The following is a 26,086-nucleotide window of genomic DNA, read 5'->3' on the forward strand; positions in this document are numbered from 1 at the left end:
ACGTCACCTGCGTGATGACATCGCTGGCTTTCAAGGGGTTGTTTTGGAGGAAGTTAAAGCAGATCTCGAAACAGAAAGAGAAAAAAAGACCCGTCATTTAACTGAGGTGGCAATAGCGGTTATAGCACCCGTTTTGGAATCACCGATTCCGGATTAGTTCGCCTATACACCTAGCCTAAGCGAGCCAGTGTTTCGCTGGCGACAGGGGCTGAACTTATTGTTTGTTTTCTTCATAAACATCAGGCTTGTGTAAGGGCAACGGTAGCAGTTTAGCTCACAGGCTACACCACAGCACTAATACAGATTGATATTTGCTAGATCTCCAGCTTTATAAACCAGGTGAGTAGTCAAATCAATATGGACATGTTCAATCCATAGACTGGTCGTGGATTTGTTAAGAGAGATGGTGTAACTTAGATGACATGTAAGCTAACTGACGTTAGCAAACGAGCTCATTTGTAATGCTGTTAAAGGACACTGAGATGATTTAATTGTCGATATCTGTGTATAACTTCCTTCCTGGTTAGAATCAGTCATTTACACGCTGTGATGTTGATCTGTCCCTATTCAGGCCCTGAATAATCAGGTGTTTCTAATAACCCTGACAGACGCGCTGGATTGTGTCCATTTGCGTTTCACTTCAAACGCACCACTTTTTCTTGAGCTATACATAAGAAGACATTTTTATTCAATGCCTCTGACACAATAACAATCGATCAGATATGGATTTAACAGCGCTGTCTTGCTTTTATATGAAAACAGATGATTGCACAACCAGCAGCCGCATCAAATACATTCGCTCTCTGCTTGTATGTTTACAGCACACCGAAACAGTTGTGGAGTATTGCGAAACAATCCGTTTTAAATAAACAACCATTTACTATAATGCTAAAGCCACCATTACACTACAACGCTTTTATAGTTCAAAATCAGCGTCGATACATGATATCATTAATAGTACGCACTTGATTATTTGCTGCAGTGTGGTGTTGAAATAAATGGATGGCATTCTGCTATTCTCATGCATGCTAAAGGAAAGTGCTCTATCATGTGATCCGACTTTACCGAGTGTCATGGGTTCCAGATTAAATATGGAGTCGTAAAACAGTTTGCAATCCTTGGCTGTGTCTCAAAATCTATCCAGCTGCCTATCTAAACAATTCAATAGTATACTACTCTTAATATAGTGTGTAACGCATTATGGTTTTACACAGAGCAGAAGTCAAAACAAGGAGCTTCTGTTGGTCGTTCTGGCAAATTTGCATGACCTTTTGAACCATACAAAATTTGCACAGGAAACTTCCCAGTTACATGTATTCTTATTAAAATGACTGGATTTCATCAGCCAAAAATAGCCAAACTACGGTAAATATAACACACTGCACTGTAATGCTCTAGCAATTTTTTTTTTTTTTTTTGGGGTTAGTTTGTACTTTTATTTTTGCAGTTGCTGTTAATATGAAATAGGAACATCAGGATCGTGCTGACATTACGGATGTACAGTATATCTGAGAATGTATTTATACTACGAGATAAAACTGCAGCCACATTTACTGTACCAACTTGAAAAGATTCAGGAGAAATCCAGGAATTTCATGTGAGGTCGCAAGATTTTTCCAGTCAGATTTCACAATGGTTTGACACACAGAAAGCTGCTTGGTTTACAAAAAACCTTTTTTCATTTCTACTTGCTGAATTAAATTAAGCTGAATTATTCAGCTTCAGCAGCATGTTAAAAATAACACAGATAAAATCTAGACTGTGAGGAATAGACTCGCAGTTTTAAAATGCCATGCATATAAGTCATCATGTCCTTTTAAACTTAAAAAAACATTTTATGGACATTTTGTCAACAGAAAGTTATTTCAGAGAGACATTTGGTCAGCTCAGCAGTCGGTATGTTGTAGTACACTCAATAGTACCACTGTACATCTATCTTCACAGCCTCTGTTTCACAGCACTTACCTGACTAAGGTCTGTGTGATAAAGTTGTGGTGATGATGAAGTGCACTTATCTAACATTTTGTGTTGCTTAATACATTCTGTGTCACATAATTTTTTAAAAAACGTAGTCAATACAACATTATGTGAGCTAGAATTAATTTTGGGCATCCAAGTCATATTCCTACAAAAACATGCCTTTGATGCTCAAATCTGCAGCCTTGGTATGCAAGCAGCTTGTTAGGTTTTGAGACCGAGCCAAACTGTCATGAAGATGAACCATAAAGAGGCTTAAAGACTTTATAGTGATTTTGTGTGTCATATGGGCTGGTCAGGGTACACGTGAGATTACTTCATTTCAACACTCCCAGGAAAGACATCAGAAATGTTTCAATATCCTTGATATATTCAGGAGTGGTTCTTTCTTTCCATGTATTTCTTTAGTTTATTGGCAGTTACATCTTTTTTTTTAGTAGCTGTGTAGTATTACATAAATAATGTGATATACTACAATGTCTCTAAAGAGACAGCAAGTGTTCCAGGTTGGTGACTTTGAGTTAAGGATTTTTATGTGGAGCAACTCTTCAGTCCACTTGTGGGTCCTAGTGATCCATGATGAGGGGTTTTCTTACAGCAACTTTTTTAGTGTTTACTGCTGCTTGAAGTTTAACACTAGATTTATTGTTCAGATTTTTCTTCTTTTTTTTTTAGTAATTGTATTTCAGTGTAAGCCATTTTTAAAGAAAATCAAGCAATCGTTTCATTCCTGAGGGTCATTTCATGATGCCTTGCTTCTCTGGAGCCTAAAGTTATTTGTCAGTGAACATAAGCTAAGCTTTCATGTAGGATCAGCATACTAATAAGAAACATCTGTTGGATTTTGATATTGATGCTAATTTGTGTGTAGAAAGGAGAATTTTGCATGGTTTAAGCGGGATATGTTGAAAAACTTATGCATTTTAAGTGAAAATTAAAGCTAACAAAATCTGCTGTTGTCTTTAACATGCATCATAGACCTTCACACGGTAGTCACGGTTGTGCCATATTGAATTTTTGACAGTAATGAAAAAACGAGGCTGTGAGAAAAAAAGTACAGTGGATTGTACAGTGTTTAGCAACATACTGAATGTTCAGCTTATGAAACCGACATGATATGGAAAGCTTTGATTTCCACAGACATGCTCAAAACTGTTCCAAAATGTTACCCAGTAGCCCAACCTTGCATTTGGATGCGGTTTTCACTACTAAATGAAGGACTAATTACATAATCCAGTCCACATTTGATTTCATCTGCCTGATTTTAGGCCAGTTGTTACATATGAAGATAAGCAGTTAAAAGGTACTAATAGCACCTAATTAAATGGTACATGCTCTTCCATTCAAATGCTGTGTATTGGCACTACAATATATATTATATGACCTAAGTTCCTCTGTTTATGCCAGCTAGTTTTTTTGGTGGTGGTAGTTGTTGGTACAGGAAGCACTATTCTATGCAACGCTGTCATCTTGATGAACTTTCTAAAGTCTGTAGCAGTGATCAGTGTCCTCACTTTCCTGGCCTGGATAAACAGCAGTACCTTAACCGATGGCCTGTATTCATTAAAAGATGGAGAAGCATTTAGTGAATGGCGTGTTCAAGCCTTTCGCTTAAAAAGGGAAGTCTGTGTGTATAACAGTTGGCGGGAAACAGTACATGCTGTTTGTAAGAGAGCGCTTCTCGTGACTTTGGTAGTTGGAGTGCACATGACCTGTTTGAGAGTGCAAGCAGAATCATGGGTTTTGTCATTGAATCAGAAAAGGCATTTATAGCACACTTAGAGTGTGTAACTTCAATCAAATGGGTGCTTTTAGCTATAGTAGTTAGCTTACTACATCCTACAAGGTCCCTGTCCTGTCTGCAGTTCCTTTGAAAAGGCCTGTTTCATTACAAACAGTTTTGGCTTTCACTTCCTTTTTATTTCATATGAGTTGTGCTGTTGAAATCTTGGCTTCATGCTCTGTGCTTTCTCTTCCCCAGCTGTGACACTATGACATCAAGGAAGAAAGTTCTTCTGAAGGTGATCATTCTTGGAGACTCTGGGTGAGTTCAATGCCATTGTAATAAATTCGGGGCAACTGCCACTTTCATGTAGCTTTTATAGGCATAGTTCAGCCCAAAATGAACATTTTCATTATTTACCTACCCTCAAGTTGTTCCAAACCCATACGAGTTTCTTTCTTCTGTTGAACACAAAATAATATATTTTGAAGAATATGGGTAACCAAACAGTTGACTGTAGCCATTGACTTCCATGGTATTTTTTAATTTTCCATAAAATGGAAGTTAGTGGCGGAGTAAATGAAGACAGTTTTGTAATTTGTGGGTGAAGTTTGCCTTTAAGTGTGAAATTTTAGAGCATTCTGTTAAACAGTAGTATTGTGTTAATCGAGTAAAGGTTTAAAAAGATTTGAACTCTTTTTTTTTTTTTTTGCAAGATTTGTTTCTTGCAGTGCTATATTCAGCAGTGAAGCTAATATAAAGCACCATGAGAAAAGCACTTGTAAATTTGAGTTTGAAAGTTCTGTGCTTAAAAGGGTAGAGCAGAATATTAATAACGAAGAAAACAAACAAAACATCTTTGTTGCGTTGATTGTGTTGCGGACAAACATACAGCACGATCTGTCTAGTCTGATTCACAAACTTACGAGTCCGCTATTTTTACTCTGCTTGAATCTGTCTAACAAATTGCTCGCTGAATCAGAACAAACATGTGACTCGCTCCATCTTTGGATGTTTGTTACAAAAAAATAAAGATGTACTTTCACAAAGTTTTATTGTAATAAATGTAAAATACTTAGGGTAATATATTTGAAATGTTTTTGAGAGAAGTCTATTTTACTCAATAAGGTTGGATTTATTTGATCAGAAATACAATTTATCATGAAAGCTTTCCAAAAAAAAAAAAAAAAAAAAATCCTATGACACTATACAAGTGCATTGTTAGAGTGACAGTATAAACTGATGTTTAGATGATTCATGACACACTGGGCATTTATATGTTGTCATGTCAGCCACCCAAATAAAAAACCTCCTTAAAGCCTTTCATTTCCTCATGATCTTTAATGAGCTTTCAAGATGGGAAAGTTTGTGGGTGGGATATAAATTCTCAAGAAAGTATTTTCAGTTTCATAAAGGCAATGTACATTTTGTTAAGGCCTGCATTATTAATGTTCATAGAGCGTTTCATTTGGTATGACTCATAGTTCTGCACAGTCACTAATAGATGTGTTGGTTCTCCAGGAGTTTTTTTTTTTTGGCCAGGTCTGGGTATAAATATTGTTTTGTCTCAACAGGGTTGGGAAGACATCTCTGATGAACCAGTATGTGAATAAGAAGTTCAGTAATCAGTACAAAGCTACTATAGGGGCAGATTTCCTGACAAAAGAAGTGATGGTTGATGACCGACTTGTCACAATGCAGGTAGAGATGACAGATTATTAAGGATGTAATTCAACCAAAAATATAATTTCTATCCTCATGCATTATTTCTACAGATGGACACAAATAATCCCAAAGTCACTTGCATGCTGTATAAATCTGCATGTCTGTTTTAAATATGTTTTATAATGCAGCCTGACGGAATGTCCATATATGAATGCAGCTTTTATGTGAGTGTTCTGTGTCGTTTCATTCAGATATGGGACACAGCAGGTCAAGAGCGCTTCCAGTCTCTGGGTGTGGCTTTCTACCGCGGTGCCGACTGCTGTGTGCTGGTGTTCGACGTCACTGCCCCAAACACCTTCAAGACACTGGACAGCTGGAGAGACGAGTTTCTCATCCAGGCCAGCCCGCGCGACCCAGAGAACTTCCCCTTCGTGGTGCTGGGCAACAAAATCGATCTGGAGAACAGGCAGGTGGGTGCAATGATTTCTGTTGTAAGGGTACATTCAGATTGATGCTTTATATTATAATTTTAGTATGTTGGTCGCACCACATGACTTTAATTTGATTGATAAATGTTTTATTAAATTACTCACCTTCATGTCGTTGACCTGTAAGACCTCAGTTGATCTTCGGAACACAAATTAAGATATTTTTGATGTATTCTGAGAGTCCTCTGACCCTCCATAGACAGCAATGTATGCAACACGATCAATGTCCAGAAATGCAGCAAGGACATTGGTAAAATAATCCATGTGACATCAGGGGTTCAACCATAATTTTATGAAGCTACGAGAATGCATTCTGTACGCAAAGTAAACAAAAATAAAAATGTATCTCCTCTGCATCACTATAGCGCCATTTTGGAGAGTATCCACTGAAGGCAAACAACGTATGCTGTTCTGTGTCAGCTGTTTTCATTCAGATCAAAGTGTAAACGACGTAATCAGTGTATCCGTGGGCGCAGCTGACTCAGCATGCATTTTTTACGTTCAGTGGATACTCTCCAAAATGATTCTAGGGTGATGTGGAGGAGACGAATTGTTGAATAAAATAATTATTTTTGTTTTCTTTGCATAAATTGTTTTTTTCGCGTAGCTTCATAAAATTACAGTTAAATCCTTAATGTCACGTGGATTATTCTACAGATGTCCTTGTTACATTTCTGGACATTGATCGTGATACTTACATTGCTGTCAGTGGGAGGGTCAGAGAAATCTTAATTTGTGTTCTGAAGATGAACGGAGGTCGAACGGGTTTTAGAATAACATGATGGTGAGTAATTAATGACAACAGACAGAATTAATGAACTATCACTTTAATGTTGTTTTTTTTTTGTTGTTTTTTTTTTTTTAATGGGTTTCTTTTAATTGGGACTTTTCTTCTTCATTTTACCGGTAAATAAAAAAAAGCTCTGTTCACAAAGTAAACGACGCTACATCTTTTTACCGAGAAAGCACCATTCACACATCAGCTTCAAAATTGTACACAGACCACATTACTGGTAATGTTACAACTTCTCATTCCGGAAGATAAACTGACAAAGAATTTACCGGTATTTTTAAAAAGATCCTGTTCACACTTGATCTCTTAATGGTAATTTACCGGTAATTTACCAGTAGACTGTATGTGTGAAAGGAGCTATTGCGAGTATAAATTGCATTTTCAGTGCATTTTAGAATAACCTTATAGATTGTAAAAATAAAAAATAAAATATTATATCATTGACCCATGAAGTGTGTAGAGAATATATTTCAAGATCATGTCACATTCAAAGAGGCCAAGAAAGCTAATTTAGGACCTCCATACACATGTAAAGTGTTTAAACTTCTTAACTTTCAGTCAATGACACCTCCAATAACTTGTGGAGAAGACTTGATTATTCATCTAGCATGAATAAAACAACAAAAGTTTTGGATGAATGAAAATTATGTTTTTCAAAGCAGTCTCTTATGCTCACCTAGGCTACATTTAATCTAAAATAATTTATTACATAAATTATTATTTTAAATATATTTCCTGTAAATGCAAGGCAGTATTTCAGTATTTTCAGCAGCCATTCCTCCACATGATGCTTCAGAAATAATTTTAATATGCTGATTTGGTCCTCATCTTTTCATAGAAACATCATGCTTTTTGTCATGCTTTTTTTCTCCAGGATACTTTAGTGAAAGTTCAAAAGCATTCAAAACAGCATTTATTTGAAAAACGTTTGATCCATTTAATACATTCTTACTGCACTAAACTTTGAAACCATTGTGTACATTGAAGGACCTGAACCATATCAACTAGTGTCATGGTAGAGACTTTTGCAAACACACATTTCCTCATGTTGAATATAATACATCTATGAACTTATTCAAAGTTTCTGTGAACTTCACATTTTGCTTCTTTCATACATCAGGTAACAACTAAGCGGGCACAGGCTTGGTGTCAGAGTAAGAACAACATCCCGTATTTTGAGACCAGTGCAAAGGAGGCCATCAACGTAGAGCAGGCTTTCCAGACCATCGCGCGCAATGCACTCAAACAGGTATGTTTGTTGAAATACATGTTGCATTTGGTGACGAAAGCACTAAAATATGCTTACGAACAGTGCACTTGATGCAAATTTCATATATATATATTTTTTTGTACTAATTAGATTGTACGCAACGTGCCAACACTGCTAAGGCCTGTTGTTTCTTTTTCAATAAACAATCAAGGAAACAGAACAACAACAAACTACTGTAGATGTAGATAACATCAAAACATTGAGTAATGAGTTAAGTTACAAACTCTAGTTTAAATGGGTACAGCAGTGATAAATAGAAGCCTGCTTCTGCCATGGAATAAAAATAAACGGTTCACACGGTAACTGTGAATATTTATCTCAAAAATTAGTTTTTTCCTTGCAGTTCTAAGCCTTTTTCTTGTAATTCTAACTTTTTACATTTCACGACTTGCCTTACAATTCTTTTTTTACATCTTGGAATTATGAGTTTTTCGCAATTGTTTTTTTCCCGCAATGGAATAAAAATAGAATTTAATTTATCTTGCTTTTTTTCACGTAATTTGCCAGATATTGGAGTTTCTGTTTTGCAATTCTTTTTCCTCTGAATTCTGAGGTTATATCTCACAATTCTGGGTTTATATCACGAAATTCTGTTTTTTCTTAGAAATAAGGTCAGAGACAAGGATGAATCTTTCTAGTTCACTTGTCGAGTGTCTATGTTTCTGTCAAATGTAGTATACTTAAAAGTCTGCATATTTGGCTGTATGTATATGCTTAGACTAAAGTATACTTAGGACTTATCTGTACCCAATTTTTTTTATTTTGTAGGAAACTGAAGTGGAGTTATACAACGAGTTCCCTGAGCCAATTAAACTAGACCGGAACGATAGAGCCAAGCCATCAGCAGAGGCTTGCAGCTGCTGAGGACCTCCAGGGGGCGCAACGTTTCACCCTCAGCCTCTCTGGCCTTGTCTCTGCCTCACTCCCTCTCCCTCTCTTGCGTTCTTTCTTTCACCCCTGTTCTCCTTTATCTCCTTCCCTCCCCTTTACTCGATATAATCGCTGGCCTTTGTAGACGAGCAGAAATCCTCTCATTCAGTATCCTTCAGTTCTCATTCACAGCCGTAGACACAAACACACACCCACCCACATATGCTCAAGAGGCTCAATCTGACACCGTTTTCGTACACGAATCCCAACACCTCGCACCGGTTGTGCAGAACCATTGCCTCGCCCACATTAAAAAGTCCTACTGAAACTCTTCACAACACTTGAATGGCTCTTGAGACTTTTTTATGATCCAGCCCCGCAGTGCAATTGGAATACGTTTGACGTGAACGCTGAAAGATGGGGGGTGTATCAGAGCCGTGCGTTGGTACCATAACTACCGCCATGTTCAACTACTTCATCAATGTGCTTGAATTAAAATGGCGGCCTGGTGTAAAGCATGCTGCATTTGCATCTTAAAGTCATGAACCTGAAAACGCTCCTCAGTTTGTGAAGTCCCGAAGCACTGGAGGTCTCACACTGCCCCCGCTGTTACATCTGAGAACTGCAGTCAATTATTCCAGTGTACGCCCAATCGCTGTCCTCAAAATGGAACAGGGAAATATGAATAGCAAACCATGCAATGGGAAATTTAGATATTACATCTAAATGATCTACTATTCATACTATTACGACAATTAGTATTTCTATTTTTTTTTTTTTCGTCAATCCTCATGTCAGCATGATCGAATCACCGCGAGTCTGCCATGAACAAGCAGTGGCATAGACGTTGTTGTTTTTTTCTTTCTTTCGTATTTTGCCTGGACTCTACCAGTAGCTCAGGATGGTAGAGACTCAGTATCACTCTGATCTTTTCCCATCTGTTTGTTCATTATTATTGTAATTATTATTATCTGTTGCATTGTATTCAAATAAAACAACTAGACAACATTAGGGGAAAACTGAATTGTCCGTGACATTTAATAAAACAAAATGCACAGCATATACATTGTTCAAGCTAAATGTATTTCAAAGTAATTAAGTTGTTGAATAAAACTGTGGTATTTTGTGTTTGATGTACATTGTTATTAAGTGAACTGGAACTATTTGAAATTAACGAATGAAATGTGTCTACACAACAGCTATTATAAGTCATGTGAATGTTTATTTTCATCATATAAAATCATCAAAAATGAACAATACGTACAACTAAACACTGAATACTTGGCAAATTAGCTGTTACCAGTTAAGAAATTCTTAAAATTGTACTCACCCTTATGCCATCCAAGATTCAGTTGAGTTTGTTTAGATTAAATTTAACATTACATTTCTTGTTCATCAGTGAATCTTGTGAATGGGTGTTATCAGAATGAGAGTCCAAACAGCTGATAAAAACATGACAATAATCCACACGTCTCCAGTCCATCAATTAAAGTCTTCTGAAGTGAAAAGCTGCATGTCTGTAATAAACAAAACCTATCAATACCTATTAATACCGCTTTCTCTTGTGAAGGCCATCTTGCCTGAATCAGGAGAGAAATAATGACAAGTCAAAAACTGTTCACAAGCTAGAACTGTTTACAAGATAAAACGGTTCATATCAGTTCTAAACCATTATAATGATGAGTTTTATGTGTGTGGGGGGGAGGGGTTCCACTGGAGGAAGCCTCATTACAGATTTTGGCTAGAAGTGACATTTGTAAGTTTAATCCTCTTGGTGAGCAAGTGATATAATACTAAATTTCTCCAAATCTGTTTTGATGAAGAAACATCATATACTGTGCATCTTGGATGACCTGAGGTGAGTACATTTCAGCAATTTATCCGTTTTGGGTGAACTGCTACTTTAACAAACATTTTTAGGCAAGTCAAGGTGCATTTCAAATCATTCTGAAGAACATTGTGATTCTGTTTTCAAGTTCTTGGTTTCTTTCTGGAACCTGATCCCAGCAGCCACTGCTGGAGAGGCCCAGCCGGCTTGGTTTGCTTCTCTGCTGCAGACTTTTCTTCAGGTGCTTTATCTGAAGTGTCTTCATCAGGATTCTTCCTCTTAGTGGGTGAAGCAGTTTTCAGCCAGCTCATCATCATTTTACTGCTGGCTGTTGGTTGAACGGTCTAGACAGGGCATAAAGTGGGAGGTCAGTATTTAAACTAATTAATTAATGTCAAAGATTTTAATAATGGTTTTTGATCTTTATGATTTTTTCAAATGTCTGTAATGTAAACATTTCATTTTATTCTTGTCCCAGACAAAAAACATAAATCCTAAACTATGAAAATGTCTTATAAAAATATGAACACATTACCATCCAAAGGTTTGGGCTATACATATTTATATTCCAAAAAAAATATATATTTATAATATACCAAATAATGTATATTATATATATATAAATAATAGTGGATAAATCTACAGTATAAACTAGTGTGAAAATAGTTTTAAGTGCATTTGTTTTCTAAAAATTACCAAAATATTTCACCTTCTTAACTGTGGGGTCTACAGGCTGTAGACACTCTGGAGAGTTGTTGCGGGAATTGTTGACCAATGAGGAGACGGGGTGAAAGGTCAAGGAAGACTTTGGCTGCAGTAATTTCATTGCTTCCAATGACTTCACTTCACCAAAGTCTAACCACCGTCTTACCTCATCCTCTCCGTCCAGCACAGCCGGCATCCTGTTACACGACACATTAACTCAAGGTTCATATGACTCATTACAAAAGTCATATTTAAAATCATATTTATGCACTAAAATCATATTTATGCACTCAAACCTGTCATGGATGCTTTGAAGGTTTGGAGAGGAGTCTACAGTAATAACAGTGTAAGTATACAGTGTCTCTCCACCACAAGGAGGAGTCCAGGAGTCAAAGAGCCCTGCTATTGTCAGAAGACGCCACGCCCCGTCCAGTCACTGTCGTCCTGATCACTCTGTAGACAAGTGGAGGAATGAACAGACGAGTAAGACTAGATTGGTCACGAAAATGACAATGCAATTTTGGCAATCCTGATCCACATCTGTCAATGTATTGGTGCAATGTGCATTTACTACACCAGTTTTAAAAGGAATGTTTAACGCAGTGCAAATTAAAATACAAAGAGTGATAGATATGTCTAACATGTTAAAGCAAAAACTGTGGCAAAATGATCATTTAAATGCTATTTTTCTTAATTGCATTAACACTCACAGTCAAGACACTTACGATTGTATTTTCATTCGGTGTCCCGCAATGAATGTAGCAAAACTCAATGTGCACATTGAAAATGCATTCCGAGCCGATCACGTGTCCCCGCCCTCGCGCCACTTCAATCATTGTGTGAACAAGGCGGGGCTTACAGAAGGTCAGAGACTCAAGTCTCAAGAAGAGGATTCAATCAAGTGAGACAACATTGACAAGACAGTTGGTCCGTGTATGTTTTGATCATTTCGGTTTATGGCTTCAATATTTCATTCGGATTTGTGGGCGGAGCTGAAACGCTGCTTTCATCTGATTGGTCGAATCGGATCGGTTTTCATCTGACAGCCTTCAGCTCGGTCTTGTAATTCTTTCAGGCAGAATAAGAGTCAGTGCGAGTGAAGCACTGTAATGTCTGAAACTACGCTCACTGTTAATTAGCATAATATTTGAATCAGATGTAGCTGGGCAAATTCGTGCTGCTGAGACCTGCAAATTATTTCTAGGTTGTAGTATTGTATGAATATTGTCCCACTGATAAATACAGTGCAAATAGTTCTGTCCCTTTTGATAACAGTGAAGTGGAAATTAAAATCAATAATAGACTGAACAGTTCCATGTCTGTAACATTTACCACTCTCATCTTTTAAGTCATAAGGCACTAGGTATGTGTGTGTGTGACATTAATAAATAATTGTAAAAATGAATATAGTTACATTTCTAAATAAAAATAGTAAAATTAGCTCTATGCTGCTCAGTGCTCCTGTAGCCTACCCCAGAGCGCCCTCTCGCGGCTGTAGACGGTAATGTTTTCTCTTGGTCTTGAATAAATGTGACATATAGTCCAGTGCGACTTATATATGTTTTTTTCCTCGTCATGACGTATTTTTGGACTGATGCAACTTATACCGAAAAATACAGTTAACATTATTATTGTTATTTATTATGAGAGTAATTGACACAGACTAGAACTTTAATGTTTCACCCAATTCAGCTCATATCTTTAGACTCGTCCGACTCGTGTTGCTTGTATAACTGGCCAGACTTACCTTCCCAAAAAATCCTATTTAATTTTATTTCATAAATTTAACTATATTTATTTCCACTTTACTGTTATCCAAAGGGACAAAACTATTTGCACTGTTTTTATCAGTGGGACAATATTCATACAATACTACAACCTAGAAATAATTTGCAGGTCTCAGCAGCACGAATTATATGCCCAGCTACATCTGATTCAAATATTATGCTAATTAACAGTGAGTGTAGTTTCAGACATTTCAGCTGAAGGCTGTCAGATGAAAACCGATCCGATTCGACCAATCAGATGAAAGCAGCGTTTCAGCTCCGCCCACAAGTCCGAATGAAATATTGAAGCCATAAACCGAAATGATCAAAACATACACGGACCAACTGTCTTGTCAATGTTGTCTCACTTGATTGAATCCTCTTCTTGAGACTTGAGTCTCTGACCTTCTGTAAGCCCCGCCTTGTTCACACAATGATTGACGTGGCGCGAGGGCGGGGACACGTGATCGGCTCGGAATGCATTTTCAATGTGCACATTGAGTTTTGCTACATTCATTGCGGGACACCGAATGAAAATGCAATCGTAAGTGTCTTGACTGTGAGTGTTAATGCAATTAAGAAAAATTGCATTTAAATGATCATTTTGCCACAGTTTTTGCTTTAACATGTTAGACATATCTAATCATTTCTGTAATACATTTTCATTTTAATTTTGCAACTTATAAAGCGTTAAAATTAATATTCATTTTACATATTAAAACTGGTGTAGTAAATGGCAAATGAAAATTATGTAATTTAATTTTCATTTTCATTTTGCACCAAACGTTGCAAAGATGTATTGGAAAATGTAAATGTAAATACAGAAATGCATTGCCATTTTACATATTGCATTGTCATTTTGTAAGACTGGCATAAGTTAACTAATTGAATTCTTACGACTGTCAGATTTGGGCTAACCTCTCCTTGGTCCAAATTTTGGTCACTTTTTGTTTTCTGTGCATTCTGTTGACTAGGCACTTGACCTCCTTGGATTTGAGGGAAGTAAATGAAGAAAGGCTGTTTCTCTTTCTCCGTTCGTCTCCATTCATAGAAGCCATCAGCTAGAATGACACAGCGCTGTCCTTTCAGAAGAGGATCCTGTACAATAAGTTTTCAGCAACAAGTCATGTGTCTGTCCACAGAATATTAGAAGATATTTGATGTTTAATACATTATAGAGTTCTATAGAGCCTGGATTAAATTTTCTATGTATAATTTCTAAATTATATATATTTGTAGGATTTCTGGGTAATTTCGTTTTTAACCAGTAATTCTGCAATTAAACATCCTTATTTAAAAAAGAACTATTTTGAAATAATGAAGGTCGATGGTATCAATAAAAGTATATAACATATGGTCTGCCATCAGTGGTTTATAAGTTATTGTTAAAAACCAAATTCCCTATGGAACAAAAATGAATGAGAATTTTACTTCCTGTTGCACTCTATTATGTTGAGCTGAACTTTGGACCAATGGGATTTCACTGTGGCGGGCTACCCATTTTACTGCTCATGTGGAATGAATGAGGGCGTCTTATGTACCTTGTAAGACTTCTTTTCCAGCAGGCTTTCACTGCGACAGTTAGAGGTGTTGTACTGCATCTTACTGGGGTCATTCTCTCTGAACCACGCCGGGACGAGACCCCAGCGCATCGCTGCCAACACACACTCATCTACAGGGGCATCCTATGGAAAATGCTTCATTAAACAGCTGTTCTTCAGGGACAAATGTTGTGCATATATGTTTTGACATACCTTGTTGAAGTGTCTGTTGGACAGCAGTACAGGGCTGAAGGACTGAGGACTCTTGTTGTATGATGGCCGGTATTTGTCAGTGTCTCCGTCCTTCCATCGGGGACTGTGTGGTTGACCCGTCCTGTCTCGATAGCGAGCTGCACGACTGAGCTCATTCGGAGCCAGAGTGCTAGCCGTTCTCCCGCACATTCTGGCACAAGCCAAACCTGCGTGACGTCACCACAAATAAGACAATGCATTTATTTAATGCTTTAAATTAATTATCTTGCATTAATTTCAAATTTTTTGCTAAAAACTACACAAACACTGGAATTTACGCTTACATGTATAGCAATTTTCTTTATAATAACTATGTCGAATTTTCAATATGGTAAATTTACTTATATTTACTAAATTCTTTATTCACAGATGCAAATGGGACCTAAACATAAATATATATATATATATATATATATATATGGTTAGCTTTGGTTGTGTTCATTGCTCAAAATGTTGCTATAAAAATTTACTTACATTTACTTATCGCAACATAAAGCCATCAAAGAACTTTCTAAATCCACTCGGTGCAGTTCTGCCAATCGGTTCTTTCAAACGGTTCAAATAAGCGATTCAGTGATTCTTTTTTTCGTCATTACGTAAAACGTCATCGCGCGGTTTCTGACGTTCAAGGAAATCGTCTAATGTCTTGGCTACGAAAGTTCCTTACTTTTCTTATACTTCTTGGTTCCCAAACAGTTCTCATTTTATTATAAATCAAGCATGTGCGAAGACGGTCTTCAGTTGACTCGACAATCGCTCCGACAGTCCACGTCATGAATCGTTCTACCATTCAATCAAGAACCGACACACATGAACGATTCTTTCGCGGAAATGTAGCTGTCGGGTCATTCAAACTTGAGCAACATCACAGTATCATCATTATCATTGCTTTAACTTCGTTAGAGGCTGCACGCCGTTTCATTTTACCTCAGCTTATTTTTTAGGTGAAGCTGCTGCACTGCTACAGTAACGTTAGTTGCATGCAACGGTTTCTGCACACCTTCAGTTTGCGTCTTCATAAACTGGCAAACACGATACAGATGCACTAACAGATAATTCATAATACGAACATAAAGTCGTAAAGTAAAGGATATTCTCACCAGCGCAACAAGTCCTTATTCTGAGGTAAAAGATGTAAGTAAGAGCAGAGAGCAACGATGGTACTGTTCACTAAACAAGACGAGTGTGTATCTGTGTAAGAAATGGCGCCCTCTGTTAGAACATCCTGTCAAAACAATTCAAATCGAAGTTTTGCATAGAGAATAGAAAAACGGTGATATAAATACTAATCCGGTAAACAAAAAAGTTTTTATTTTCAAACACACATACACGCCAATGCCATGTGATGGTTTGTAAGTTGTTTACAAAATGCATAGAACTAAAATTCAACATGGAGTGAAATAAACGACAGCATACGAGTTAACAAACCCAATATTTCCATGGACAACATCTTTATAAAAAGCATTATTTTCTTTTAATCATATGAAAACTCAAAATTACCGTGTTCCTGGCGTGTAGTAGCAAAATACTATCAATGCTAGGACAACAGCTTTCAAGAAATAGTTCACACAGAAATTAAAATTGTCTTTTTTTTTCACCCTTATGTTGTTGATTTCTATCTCTTGTTTAGAACATAAAATAAGAAATACCTTATGAATTCTTCAAAATACCATCTTTAATATTCCACAGAAGAGTCAGTGAAGCAGGTTTGGACCGACATGACAAGTGTTTTATTTTTGGTGAACTATTCCTTTAACAATATCAATCTACTATGTTAATCAGCTGCCTTTGGGAACTGTACATAAAGGCGGCAAAAAAGAAAAAAGTAAACTTACATTCTGGCATCGACAGTGTCAAGTCAGTGGCTCTTGAAAACTAGTGTCAAACACCTCTATTATCACAACTAGTAACCTCAGGTCTTACTTAAGATAGAGAGTAACCAAAAGATATGAACATTATATGAAATGTTTGTTTACGTGTTCTTCAAGTAGTCTGAATGCTGAAGCCGTCTTTATGAAGTGTCCATAACCAACAAACACACCACATTATAGCTGCCGGTCATATTTATCCATCTAAGAGTTTGAGAATACTTTCTCTCTCTTTCAAAGCTTTCCAAGCCTGATCTTTCTCTTTTTTCGTTGGAGTGCGTTTCTTTTGCCTGGCTGCCATTATGCGACGGAATGCCTCCATAACCTCGTTATCAGCCACTCGAACCCGCTGTCGAAGCTCCTGTTTTCGCATTTCTTCTCGTGCCAACCTGCATGAACAGGGTGAAAAGTAAAAGTTGATGTTCCTAATCTCACATCAATCCTGGTATTTCACAAAGTATATGGGGGGGAAAAATACTGTAGCAAAAGACATATCTTAATATACACACTTGACTGCTTCAATACAGCTCTCTAAGCTGTCATTTAAGTAAAACTACTATAGAAAGAAAATCCTAACTTGTCACATCAGACTGCTTTCAAAACTCTTTGAAAGATGACAGGCTTGTTTTCACTAGCTAGTCTTTGTCTTGTGCTGACAGCAGTTTTGATCTGGATCTGAGACTCACTTGAGCAGCTCCTGCTTGCGCGAACGGTTGTGAGCTGTTAGCGCTTTGAGTTCAGCCTGTCTTTTCTGCAGCTCGGCCAGCACCTCGTCTTCAGACTCTCCTCCGACACCTTGCCTCTCATCAGAGTCCAGCAGCCCCTGAGACACCAGCTCCTCTCTTATACGAGCCTCCAGAGAGCGCGTGTGTGGCACACTGGGAGCAACAGAAAACAGAAAATTACACCTTTACTATTTTCTATTTCAAAAACAAACAAAAAAATCTTACCAACCCAAACTTTTGAATGGTAGTCTAAATAAGCAGGTGAACATCACTAACTGATTAAAATACTAAAATACCTAAATCATTTACCTGAAGGCTTTACCCTGGCTACGAGGCGATGTACCAGCCCCATCATCCTTCCCTGGAATGTCTGGAATGGGGGAATCCTCCATAGGGGATATGATGTTTTCCTACATATTTGAAAAAGGATAAGACTAAAACATAAGCTGAGGCAACTAAATATTGCACAACTTGTACTTATTTTAGCGCATGATGAGTCACTGACCTCAACAAGTGCTTGTAGAAGCCGCTGAGTAAGAGGGCCAAAGGGACAGCCGTCCTCTGGAGGTTCATGCTGAGACTCCGATTTCTTCAGCAAGGCATCTACATCTGTACCAACCAAAATAGGAGAAGATAAAAGATACAGATTTAAGACTAGACACAACAAAAAAAAATCACAATGTTGCAACTGGAAACTGATTTTAAATCCTAGCATCACCTTTAGCATCCAGTTCAGAGAGAGGACCCATCATGCTTTTTTTCTTGTCATTGGCTCTCGCCCCCTCTCTTTGCTCCTCTAACAGGTCCTCTTGAGCCCAGCGTTGGGAATAGTGCTTTCCGAGGGCTGGGATCTGCAAAGAAAGCCAACAGTGAGTGCTCAGATGTGAACAACCAACACAAAAGCCATATAACATGCACTTCCCTGAATACAGAATCAGTTGAAGGAAAGGAAAGAGAAAGCTGCAGTAATGTATTGCAGAAACTGGTTTCGGAAAGATCTTTACCTTGTAGTATTCAGCATCATCATCAGCGGGTTTGAGCAGTTCTTCCAGAACTCTGATCTCTTCGTTTGTGATGTCTGCACAGTAAGGCTCCACCGACGCCCAGAATCTGTTTTACACACATACATAACCACAAATGACTAAATACACTATCATTCAAAAGTTTGGGGTCGGTAGGATTTTTTTTATGTTTTTGAAAGAAGTTGCAAAAAACTCAAAAAATTATTTGATCAAAAATACAGTAAAAAAGGTATAATCCTGTGAAATATTAAAATTTTACAGTATTACAATAACAATTTTTCTAACTGAATAGAAGTATAAAATTAGGATTTTAGACTGAATCTTGAATATACTATAAAAGTTTCACTTTTTTAAATAAGTTACAAAAAAAAGAGAACTTTTACATGATATTCAAATTTTCTGAGACGCACTTGTATTTTAAAATGCTATTTATTTTTTAATTTATTTAACTTCCGTCTTTAGTGCCACAAGATCAATTTATTATTATTATTATCAATGTTGAAAACAGCTGTGCTTCTTATATTTAATAGTAATGTTATGTTTTTAAGTAGTAATATTTAATCAAATTCAAATTTTTGTTACATTTATCAATATATTCGTGGAAAACGATATATTTGTTTGGTAAAATAGAATGTTTAAAACAATGGCATTTATATATAAAAGAAAAAAAATCTGATTTTCTGAAAAAGAATATTTATGTTATATAAATGTCTTTACAGTCAATTCTTATCAATTTAATGCATTTAATTGCTGAATAAAAAATGTACAGCTTTGACCTGTGTTTAGATCACATTAAATCCATGTTTAAATAATGTTTGATCTGTATTTAAATAACAATCTTTGTCTGAATACTCATTACTTAATGTCTCCTCTGGAATCAATAAAGTATGAAATGAAAAAAAATGTATATCTAGGGTTTCTGAAGGAGACACGATGGCAAAACCTGATCTGTATCTTATATCTGGTTATTCCAATAAATAAACATTATGCATCTCAGTTTCAACAAACCTGTTGGGAGCATCATTTTTAGGGTTGCGGGGTATATCTTGGGGGTCGACTTCAAATTCAAAGTCTTGGACCTTGGTCTGTATGTTCTTCGACTTCGGTCTACCTGGCCCAGGTCCGGGACCATGACTTCCTTTTCCATCAAGCTTCTGTTTTTTGGGCTTAGAATGGCGAGAAGAGGCTGTGAGATCTGGATCCTTCCCTAACTTCAGAAATCTTTTGTCCCCTTTTTTGTCCTGCCAGTCTGTAAGGATCTGAAAGTTTCCGAGAGCAAACATAAATCACTTTAGACAATTTAAGCAGTAAGTGGGAGAAAGACAAATAGCAAAAGACTGTTCACCTGTCTCTGTTCTTCCAGTGCCCTGAGACGTCGACTTGCAGAGGACAGGAGTGTTTCCAGCTCTAGCTGAAGTGTGTCCAGCTCTTCAATGCCAATGCCATCGTCTTCTGAGCGGCTGAGTACTGCGGTGTAGCGTGGACACACTTTCACATGGTCCACAGGTTTAAAGTCATAATACTTCAGCGGGGGACAGTCCTTCAATTCACTCATCTTCTCAAGAACAGGAACCTATATCTGAGAAGAAGAAGAAAAAAAAAACAGTATTAGAAAAGGTCAGAATTGTGTGAGGTTGTGTGGTTATGTGGTAATAGCATGATTGAAAGTAAGCAGTTAAGTTTGACTGAGGCAATACAAGCAAACCCAGAAGAGGTGGACAACTGTAGATGTTATTTATACGATTTTATAGCTGAAATTTAAACTCTTTTATGCATTGCAGTCCTATAATTTATTTCACTGTGTTATGTAATGAGCAGCCACAGCTAAAAGCTAACGTTACCTGCTAATTCTGCTGCATGCTGTTCAACCACAGAGCCGTTTGTTACACTTTATCAATAAATATATTCGATTACTTGCAATGAAAAGACATATGTCGCCAGTTAAACAATATGTTTAAACACCAAACATAACACTGAGTTCATATAAGGCATTTATTCATAAAATATTATTGTTTACCTCCGATGAAGGGGCATCCATTACTGACTGAACCATTATCTCAGCAAGGGGGAGACAACTCGCCGATTAAGTTTTAATAACAATAACGTGTACAACAGTGGTTTTGTTATGATCAAAGTGCGTTTTAAAAAGGTTTGACCAATATTTATTTATTATTGGCGAACTCGTTGTTCAGTATCAGATAAATACCCCCTCTCGGTAGTTAACATCCTTAAGTTAACATCGCAGCGTATCGAATGGTACATTCCTGACTGAAGCTCGTCCGAACGGTCCAAACCACTGACCTATAATAGACTATAATCGAAATAATTTTTATAGACTCTTGCGCTCTTTAAAACCAGAATTACATTTTAAAAAGAGTTAAGGTTTATTTGAACACAGTGATATTTTAAGATCATATCATTTTGACAACAGCGTATTTGACCTTTCGTGTTATTTGCCATATAAGGAAGAAAAAGCGAATAAAGGTAAGATTGCTACTGGGCTTGACCGTAAATATTAGAATAGATGGGAAACGATAACGGTCGTTTTGGTGTTTATATCTACTTCTCCCAATTTAAGCGCTTAAGATAGAAACACGGGAACTTGTGTTTGATTTAAAATATATTTAATTATCTGTCATTTACTCTTATACATTTAAATCATAACCTCAATAATGTACTTTCAAAAATCCACTTCTAATATGTGTATTACGGGAAAGTGAGAAAGCAATACAGGCGTGTTTTCTGATATCCAGGCGTCAGAGGCGTGGCGTGCGGACTTCCGTCTTCCTCCACAGACCTCATATAAAATGGTAAGAGATTTACATTTCTTAAAGTTCCTTAGATTTTTTTTATTATACTGCATGCAATCAAATGACTCAATAAACAGCCTTAGCGTCAAACATTTGCACGCGGTCACCGCGGTGTTTTTCGCTTTATTTGATCGAGTGATGTTAGTCTGTCTTGATTTATGCTAGCTGGCTAACGTCAGTGATTTTACATCAAAACCTATTTTTGGCAGACTGAAAACATAAAATGCACATTACACTGCACACATACGATGTTTAACTACTGCCACGTGTTAAATTCATTTAAAACAGCCAATAGTTGTCAATAAGTGACATTCAGTCGGTTGATTTACACTTCTCCTAAATGACTGACACGAGTTTAATGGAATGGCCAAATACAACTCTACTCTCCCACCCACTGACAATCACATTTCTGTGTTGTTGAGTATCATTTCATAGCTGTTAACTTATAGAACGAAGAGTTACATGTTCAACTTTTTTTGTATGTAGACGGCAACATTGCGACCCTACTTGAATGCGGTGCGCGCCACTCTTCAAGCAGCCCTGTGTCTGGAGAACTTCTCCTCTCAGGTGGTGGAGAGACACAACAAGCCTGAGGTGGAAGTTAGGTGAGGAACCTATAAAGCCCACATCATTTGTATGTGTTATATATGATGTATTTTAATATATATGATCAATGCATGTCTTTCAATACAGGAGCAGCAAAGAGCTTCTGTTGCAGCCTGTGGTCATAAGCCGCAATGAGAAGGAGAAGGTTCTGATTGAGGGGTCCATAAACTCTGTGAGGGTCAGCATCGCTGTCAAACAGGTAAGACATTCAAGATGAACTGCACAAGATCAATGCGTTTTTCTTGTTGTCATCTTCTAAAGATATGAATGGTTTTCTTAGGCTGATGAGATTGAGAAGATCCTGTGCCATAAATTTATGAGGTTCATGATGATGCGAGCGGAGAACTTTTTCATCCTTCGGAGGAAACCTGTTGAGGTGAGCTCCTTTGTTGAAATGTATTCAGTTTAATTTATTAAAGCAAGCGTGCATTAGTAATGGGAGAAACAATATTTTTCGAAACTGTAAATCAATTGAATCAGTTGCTTTGCAAAATGATTCACGTTTTGAAGGATTCGAAGCATAACACACTGGTCAGAATAGTGTAAATGGCAAAGAAAACATACCCAAAATATGCATGAGAACACCTTTTACAAACCAAATGCAAAAAACTAAATGCAATTACCAAATTATCTAATACCATTAAATAATAAGTGTCTGTATAATGTGTTATTTTATTCATTTTAAGAGCTTGTTTTATTTATTCAGAGAGCTCAGTTAAATAGACTAATTGGAGACTGATCACTACAACACTTCCTTTTGATTATACAAATGTTTCTTTAGAATGTCTGTTTACTTCTAAAATTATAGACATGATGTAACAAAGCCTCATTTACTGAAATCATGTGACTTTGCCAGTTTGGTGCATGCTTCAAATCTCTTGTTAAAATAAAAAAATAATTTTAAAGGTTTTCAAAAGCACCCATCACTAGCATGTATGGTTTTTTTGGTGGCGTTATGGAAGTGTGAGGAAAATATACATGTTTATGTGTGAGAAATCTTACGACTTGAAATGCATTGCTGAATGATGTTGTGCATGCTGAGCATATAAACTGTTAACAAGTTTAACATGTTTTCTCATTTCCCTTTTTGTGCTTTTCAGGGCTATGACATCAGCTTCCTCATTACCAACTTCCACACAGAACAGATGTACAAACACAAGCTGGTGGACTTTGTTATCCATTTCATGGAGGAGATCGACAAGGAGATCAGCGAGATGAAGCTGTCAGTCAACGCTCGGGCCCGAATTGTGGCAGAGGAATTCCTTAAGAATGTATGTTTGAGATTTTGCATTTATATCAAATGTTTAAAAAAGTGGAAAATGTCATTTTTTTAAATTTGACTGTTTTTATGTATTTTTTTGTTTTAGTTCTGAGGATTCCTTGTCTGCATTCCGAATACCCATCAGAGATTGGTGTTGCGTTGGTTCTTGTGGACAAAAACATTCAACGTTTTTCAAATCTCCACAGAGCAAAGGGGAAAGAGTTTATTAGTTAGCAACCAAGCAAGAAGATCTACAGGAACAACTGGCCAGTCTTGCAGTACTATATATGCAGTCCCCTTTGCCTTCTGTTCAAGGTGCTCCTTGTGCCCATGGATATTAAAAATATTACATTTAGTCAAGAATTTATTACACTCGTTTTCTGTTGTTAGGGGAAAAAAAATGAAAAGAAAACAGTCAAGGCAGGTCCTTAAAAGTATTACCTGTAATTAATATTGATGGGCACAGGAATCTTGTTGTTGGACTGTAGTTTTTTTGTTGTCTTTTATATACATGTACTCACATGCTTTCATTTTTGTTACAATGGGGAAAAAAATCAGGAATTAATTCAATGTTAAAGAGAGAGAAAAAAAAAAATAAGAAAATGGGTGTTTATATTTTGGCACAGCTAAACTCCAATATTATAACTATACAACAAAAAAAAACCTGTGTAAAACATCATGACAATAAATTCAATAAAAATATATTGTGCTTTCTGTATCTCTTGGTATTTATTTTCAGATTGCATTCACATATCATTTTCTAAATTGCACCTTTTCTGGTAGTTTATTCTATTTTGATTGTGCTTTCTAGCCACGTATATACATTGATTTTTTTTTTTCAGTTTTAGTTCTTATTTATCAGCTTTTTTTTCTGATACAATGCCATCTGAAATCTATTGAGCCAAATTATAACATTGCCAGCACAGCAATAGCACTTCAACGGACGAAAACACAGTTATGTCAAAATTTGCATTTTGTCTTAGTGAGTCATAAAGTCTTAAATGACTGTAAAGAGTTTAAGACAATAATGAAAATGACTACCGTATTTTTCGGACTATAAGTCGCACCTGAGTACAAGTCGCATCAGTCCGAGAATACGTCATGATGAGGAAAAAAACATACAAGTCGCACTGGACTAGAAGTCGCATTTATTTAGAACCAAGAACCAAGAGAAAACATTACCGTCTACAGCCGCGGGAGGGCGGTCTCTGGCGGCTGTAGACGGTAATGTTTTCTCTTGGTTCATTTCTCTAAGTTAAGGTAAGTAAAGGACAAATTAAAAACACTGTAAGTATGTTTAATTGGTGTAGTATAACTGACTTTTTTTATTGCACTAAAGAGGACATCATAACAGCACAACCATTCATCTCATGGTAAGTAAAATCTTTTTTTAAAAAAAAATAGCAAAAAAAAGAAAAAGCTTGTCTTCAATGCTCGACAAAAGCAGTCTTGTAGAAGTGAATGAACATTAGAATGATTTGCTAAATTTTGTGGTTAGCAGGATTCGCCGTTGACAGGTAACTACAGTGAAGCATAAAGAAATCGAGCAATCTTTAGCCACTGTTTCCTGCTGCTCTGAACAAAAGTGACATTTCCTTGGATTGTCTGGGAATAGCAATTTAGATAGTGTGATGATGCATCATATTGTGGATTCATTCATTTGAACTCCTAAATACAGTCTTTGCTACATGATTTGAACGAACCATCAGTGTTTTAGAGCCACTAAAAACCAAATTTAGGCTACGGTATCTGCAGCAGCTCCAGACACGTGACCCACAACTCAAGTCTTAATGGTCGGCGCGCTCTCATGAACGAATACAAGTCGACACACTCGCACATGAAAAATATGTTCGCTTTGTTGGCGGGAAATGTTCGGAGTGAATAACGCCACAGGTTTTTATTCAAATTCTTGGCGCAAAGTATTTGCGACTATTGGCAACCTCCCGCTCTCTCATGAAGCCATTAAGGAAGTGACTAAAACTGCAATTCATTGACTGGCCGCTAAGGGCTGGCTACAAAAGGTAGTCAATCCCCATAGACTCTCCAAGTTAAAATGATTAACAGCAGAAAAAAAAAACTTTTACTGCCTGATATATATATATATATATATATATATATATATATATATATATATATATATATATATATTGATATATATTGGTCTATATAGCAAATTTTGCCCTTCATAACAACTGTGAGGGGGGTGAATTTTTTTCTAATTCACTGGTCAAGCCTTAAAGTTTTTGCATAATTTAGGGCGTGGTCACTTGAGTGACAGGATTGCTGCAACTGAAACCATAGACATATAAATAATAGTATTTATATGTCTATGACTGACACTGCCGGAGAGTTAGGTGGGCGTGGCTTCAGCAACCAGCTCCCGCCTTTTTGCCCATTGCTCATTTCCGATGATCGCGGTGACGCGCTGCCAAGATGGCGACGGCCAGCTCCAGCCACTTTGAGCGTCAAAAACATAGACAGTAAAAGAAATGGACACAGCGACCCCATTTGATTCAACGGAGACAAGTGAAGTAAATTAGAAGCACGCACTTCGTGGGGGTCGAGCATGCAGTCTCAAACTGAGCTTGATGACGTAGATGTCATGTGAGCAACCTGTCTGAGAATTGTTAGTCGTCTAATAGTTGTGCCGAGCGAAATCTGAATCACCCACCGAATCTTGCAGAGAAGGCGAGCGTGAACAGGAGCAGATTTTGGTAAGTATTCTGATTAATTATCTCCCTTGACTTTATGCCTCCGCGCCCCCCCCCCAAAAGCCTCATAGACAGTAAAAGATGGCCTGCGAGCTTCTCCTCCTGTCCATATGGTAATTTCTCTACTGTGCGACAGAGAGTTGCAGGGTATGACGCAATCCTTAGCCTATTTCTTTTTTCTTTTTTTTTTTTTTTTTTTTTACAA

General features: G+C 37.0%; 5 protein-coding genes across 7 annotated transcripts in view; 2 read left to right on the plus strand and 3 right to left on the minus strand.

Moving 5' to 3' along the window:
* Window positions 1–1,779, minus strand: part of slc25a26 (solute carrier family 25 member 26) — a 44,267-nt gene extending 42,488 nt beyond the window's left edge. Inside the window, exon 1 of the mRNA XM_026275363.1 lies at window positions 966–1,779. The gene's annotated coding sequence lies outside the window, so the exon portion shown is untranslated. The remainder of the gene's footprint in view (window positions 1–965) is intronic.
* Window positions 28–9,988, plus strand: LOC113111002 (ras-related protein rab7-like). The gene is made up of 6 exons (XM_026275364.1): window positions 28–339; window positions 3,959–4,021; window positions 5,275–5,401; window positions 5,617–5,835; window positions 7,767–7,895; window positions 8,685–9,988. The coding sequence occupies exons 2-6, from the start codon at window positions 3,969–3,971 to the stop codon at window positions 8,778–8,780; spliced, it is 624 nt and encodes a 207-aa protein (XP_026131149.1). The 5' UTR covers window positions 28–339; window positions 3,959–3,968; the 3' UTR covers window positions 8,781–9,988.
* A 14-nt stretch (window positions 9,989–10,002) lies between these two features.
* Window positions 10,003–15,952, minus strand: hmces (5-hydroxymethylcytosine binding, ES cell specific). Its single transcript, XM_026275361.1, is given in 8 exon segments — window positions 10,003–10,958; window positions 11,324–11,516; window positions 11,616–11,740; window positions 11,743–11,772; window positions 14,004–14,183; window positions 14,627–14,770; window positions 14,840–15,045; window positions 15,806–15,952. Coding segments are annotated over 7 exon segments (1,062 nt in total). The 5' UTR covers window positions 15,029–15,045; window positions 15,806–15,952; the 3' UTR covers window positions 10,003–10,757.
* A 215-nt stretch (window positions 15,953–16,167) lies between these two features.
* Window positions 16,168–20,711, minus strand: LOC113110999 (transcriptional adapter 3-like). 2 transcript variants are annotated; one of them, XM_026275359.1, is made up of 9 exons: window positions 20,511–20,711; window positions 19,839–20,072; window positions 19,502–19,752; window positions 18,476–18,581; window positions 18,190–18,322; window positions 17,977–18,080; window positions 17,781–17,881; window positions 17,433–17,624; window positions 16,168–17,135 (listed from the first exon to the last, which is right to left on the minus strand). In XM_026275359.1, the coding sequence occupies exons 2-9, from the start codon at window positions 20,046–20,048 to the stop codon at window positions 16,943–16,945; spliced, it is 1,290 nt and encodes a 429-aa protein (XP_026131144.1). In that variant the 5' UTR covers window positions 20,049–20,072; window positions 20,511–20,711; the 3' UTR covers window positions 16,168–16,942. The 2 variants fall into 2 exon arrangements, with proteins under 2 accessions (XP_026131144.1, XP_026131145.1); XM_026275360.1 differs by lacking the exon at window positions 20,511–20,711 and adding an exon at window positions 20,335–20,453.
* Window positions 20,712–20,783: 72 nt separating this feature from the next.
* Window positions 20,784–23,882, plus strand: LOC113111004 (actin-related protein 2/3 complex subunit 4). Of its 2 annotated transcripts, XM_026275365.1 has the most exons (7): window positions 20,784–20,977; window positions 21,247–21,303; window positions 21,790–21,908; window positions 21,997–22,108; window positions 22,190–22,285; window positions 23,010–23,180; window positions 23,277–23,882. In XM_026275365.1, the coding sequence occupies exons 2-7, from the start codon at window positions 21,301–21,303 to the stop codon at window positions 23,280–23,282; spliced, it is 507 nt and encodes a 168-aa protein (XP_026131150.1). In that variant the 5' UTR covers window positions 20,784–20,977; window positions 21,247–21,300; the 3' UTR covers window positions 23,283–23,882. The 2 variants fall into 2 exon arrangements, with proteins under 2 accessions (XP_026131150.1, XP_026131151.1); XM_026275366.1 differs by lacking the exon at window positions 20,784–20,977 and having other exon boundaries at window positions 21,229–21,303.
* The last annotated feature ends 2,204 nt before the right edge of the window (window positions 23,883–26,086 follow it).

This window comes from Carassius auratus, chromosome 11, assembly GCF_003368295.1.
Source record: "Carassius auratus strain Wakin chromosome 11, ASM336829v1, whole genome shotgun sequence".
NCBI lineage: Eukaryota > Metazoa > Chordata > Actinopteri > Cypriniformes > Cyprinidae > Carassius > Carassius auratus.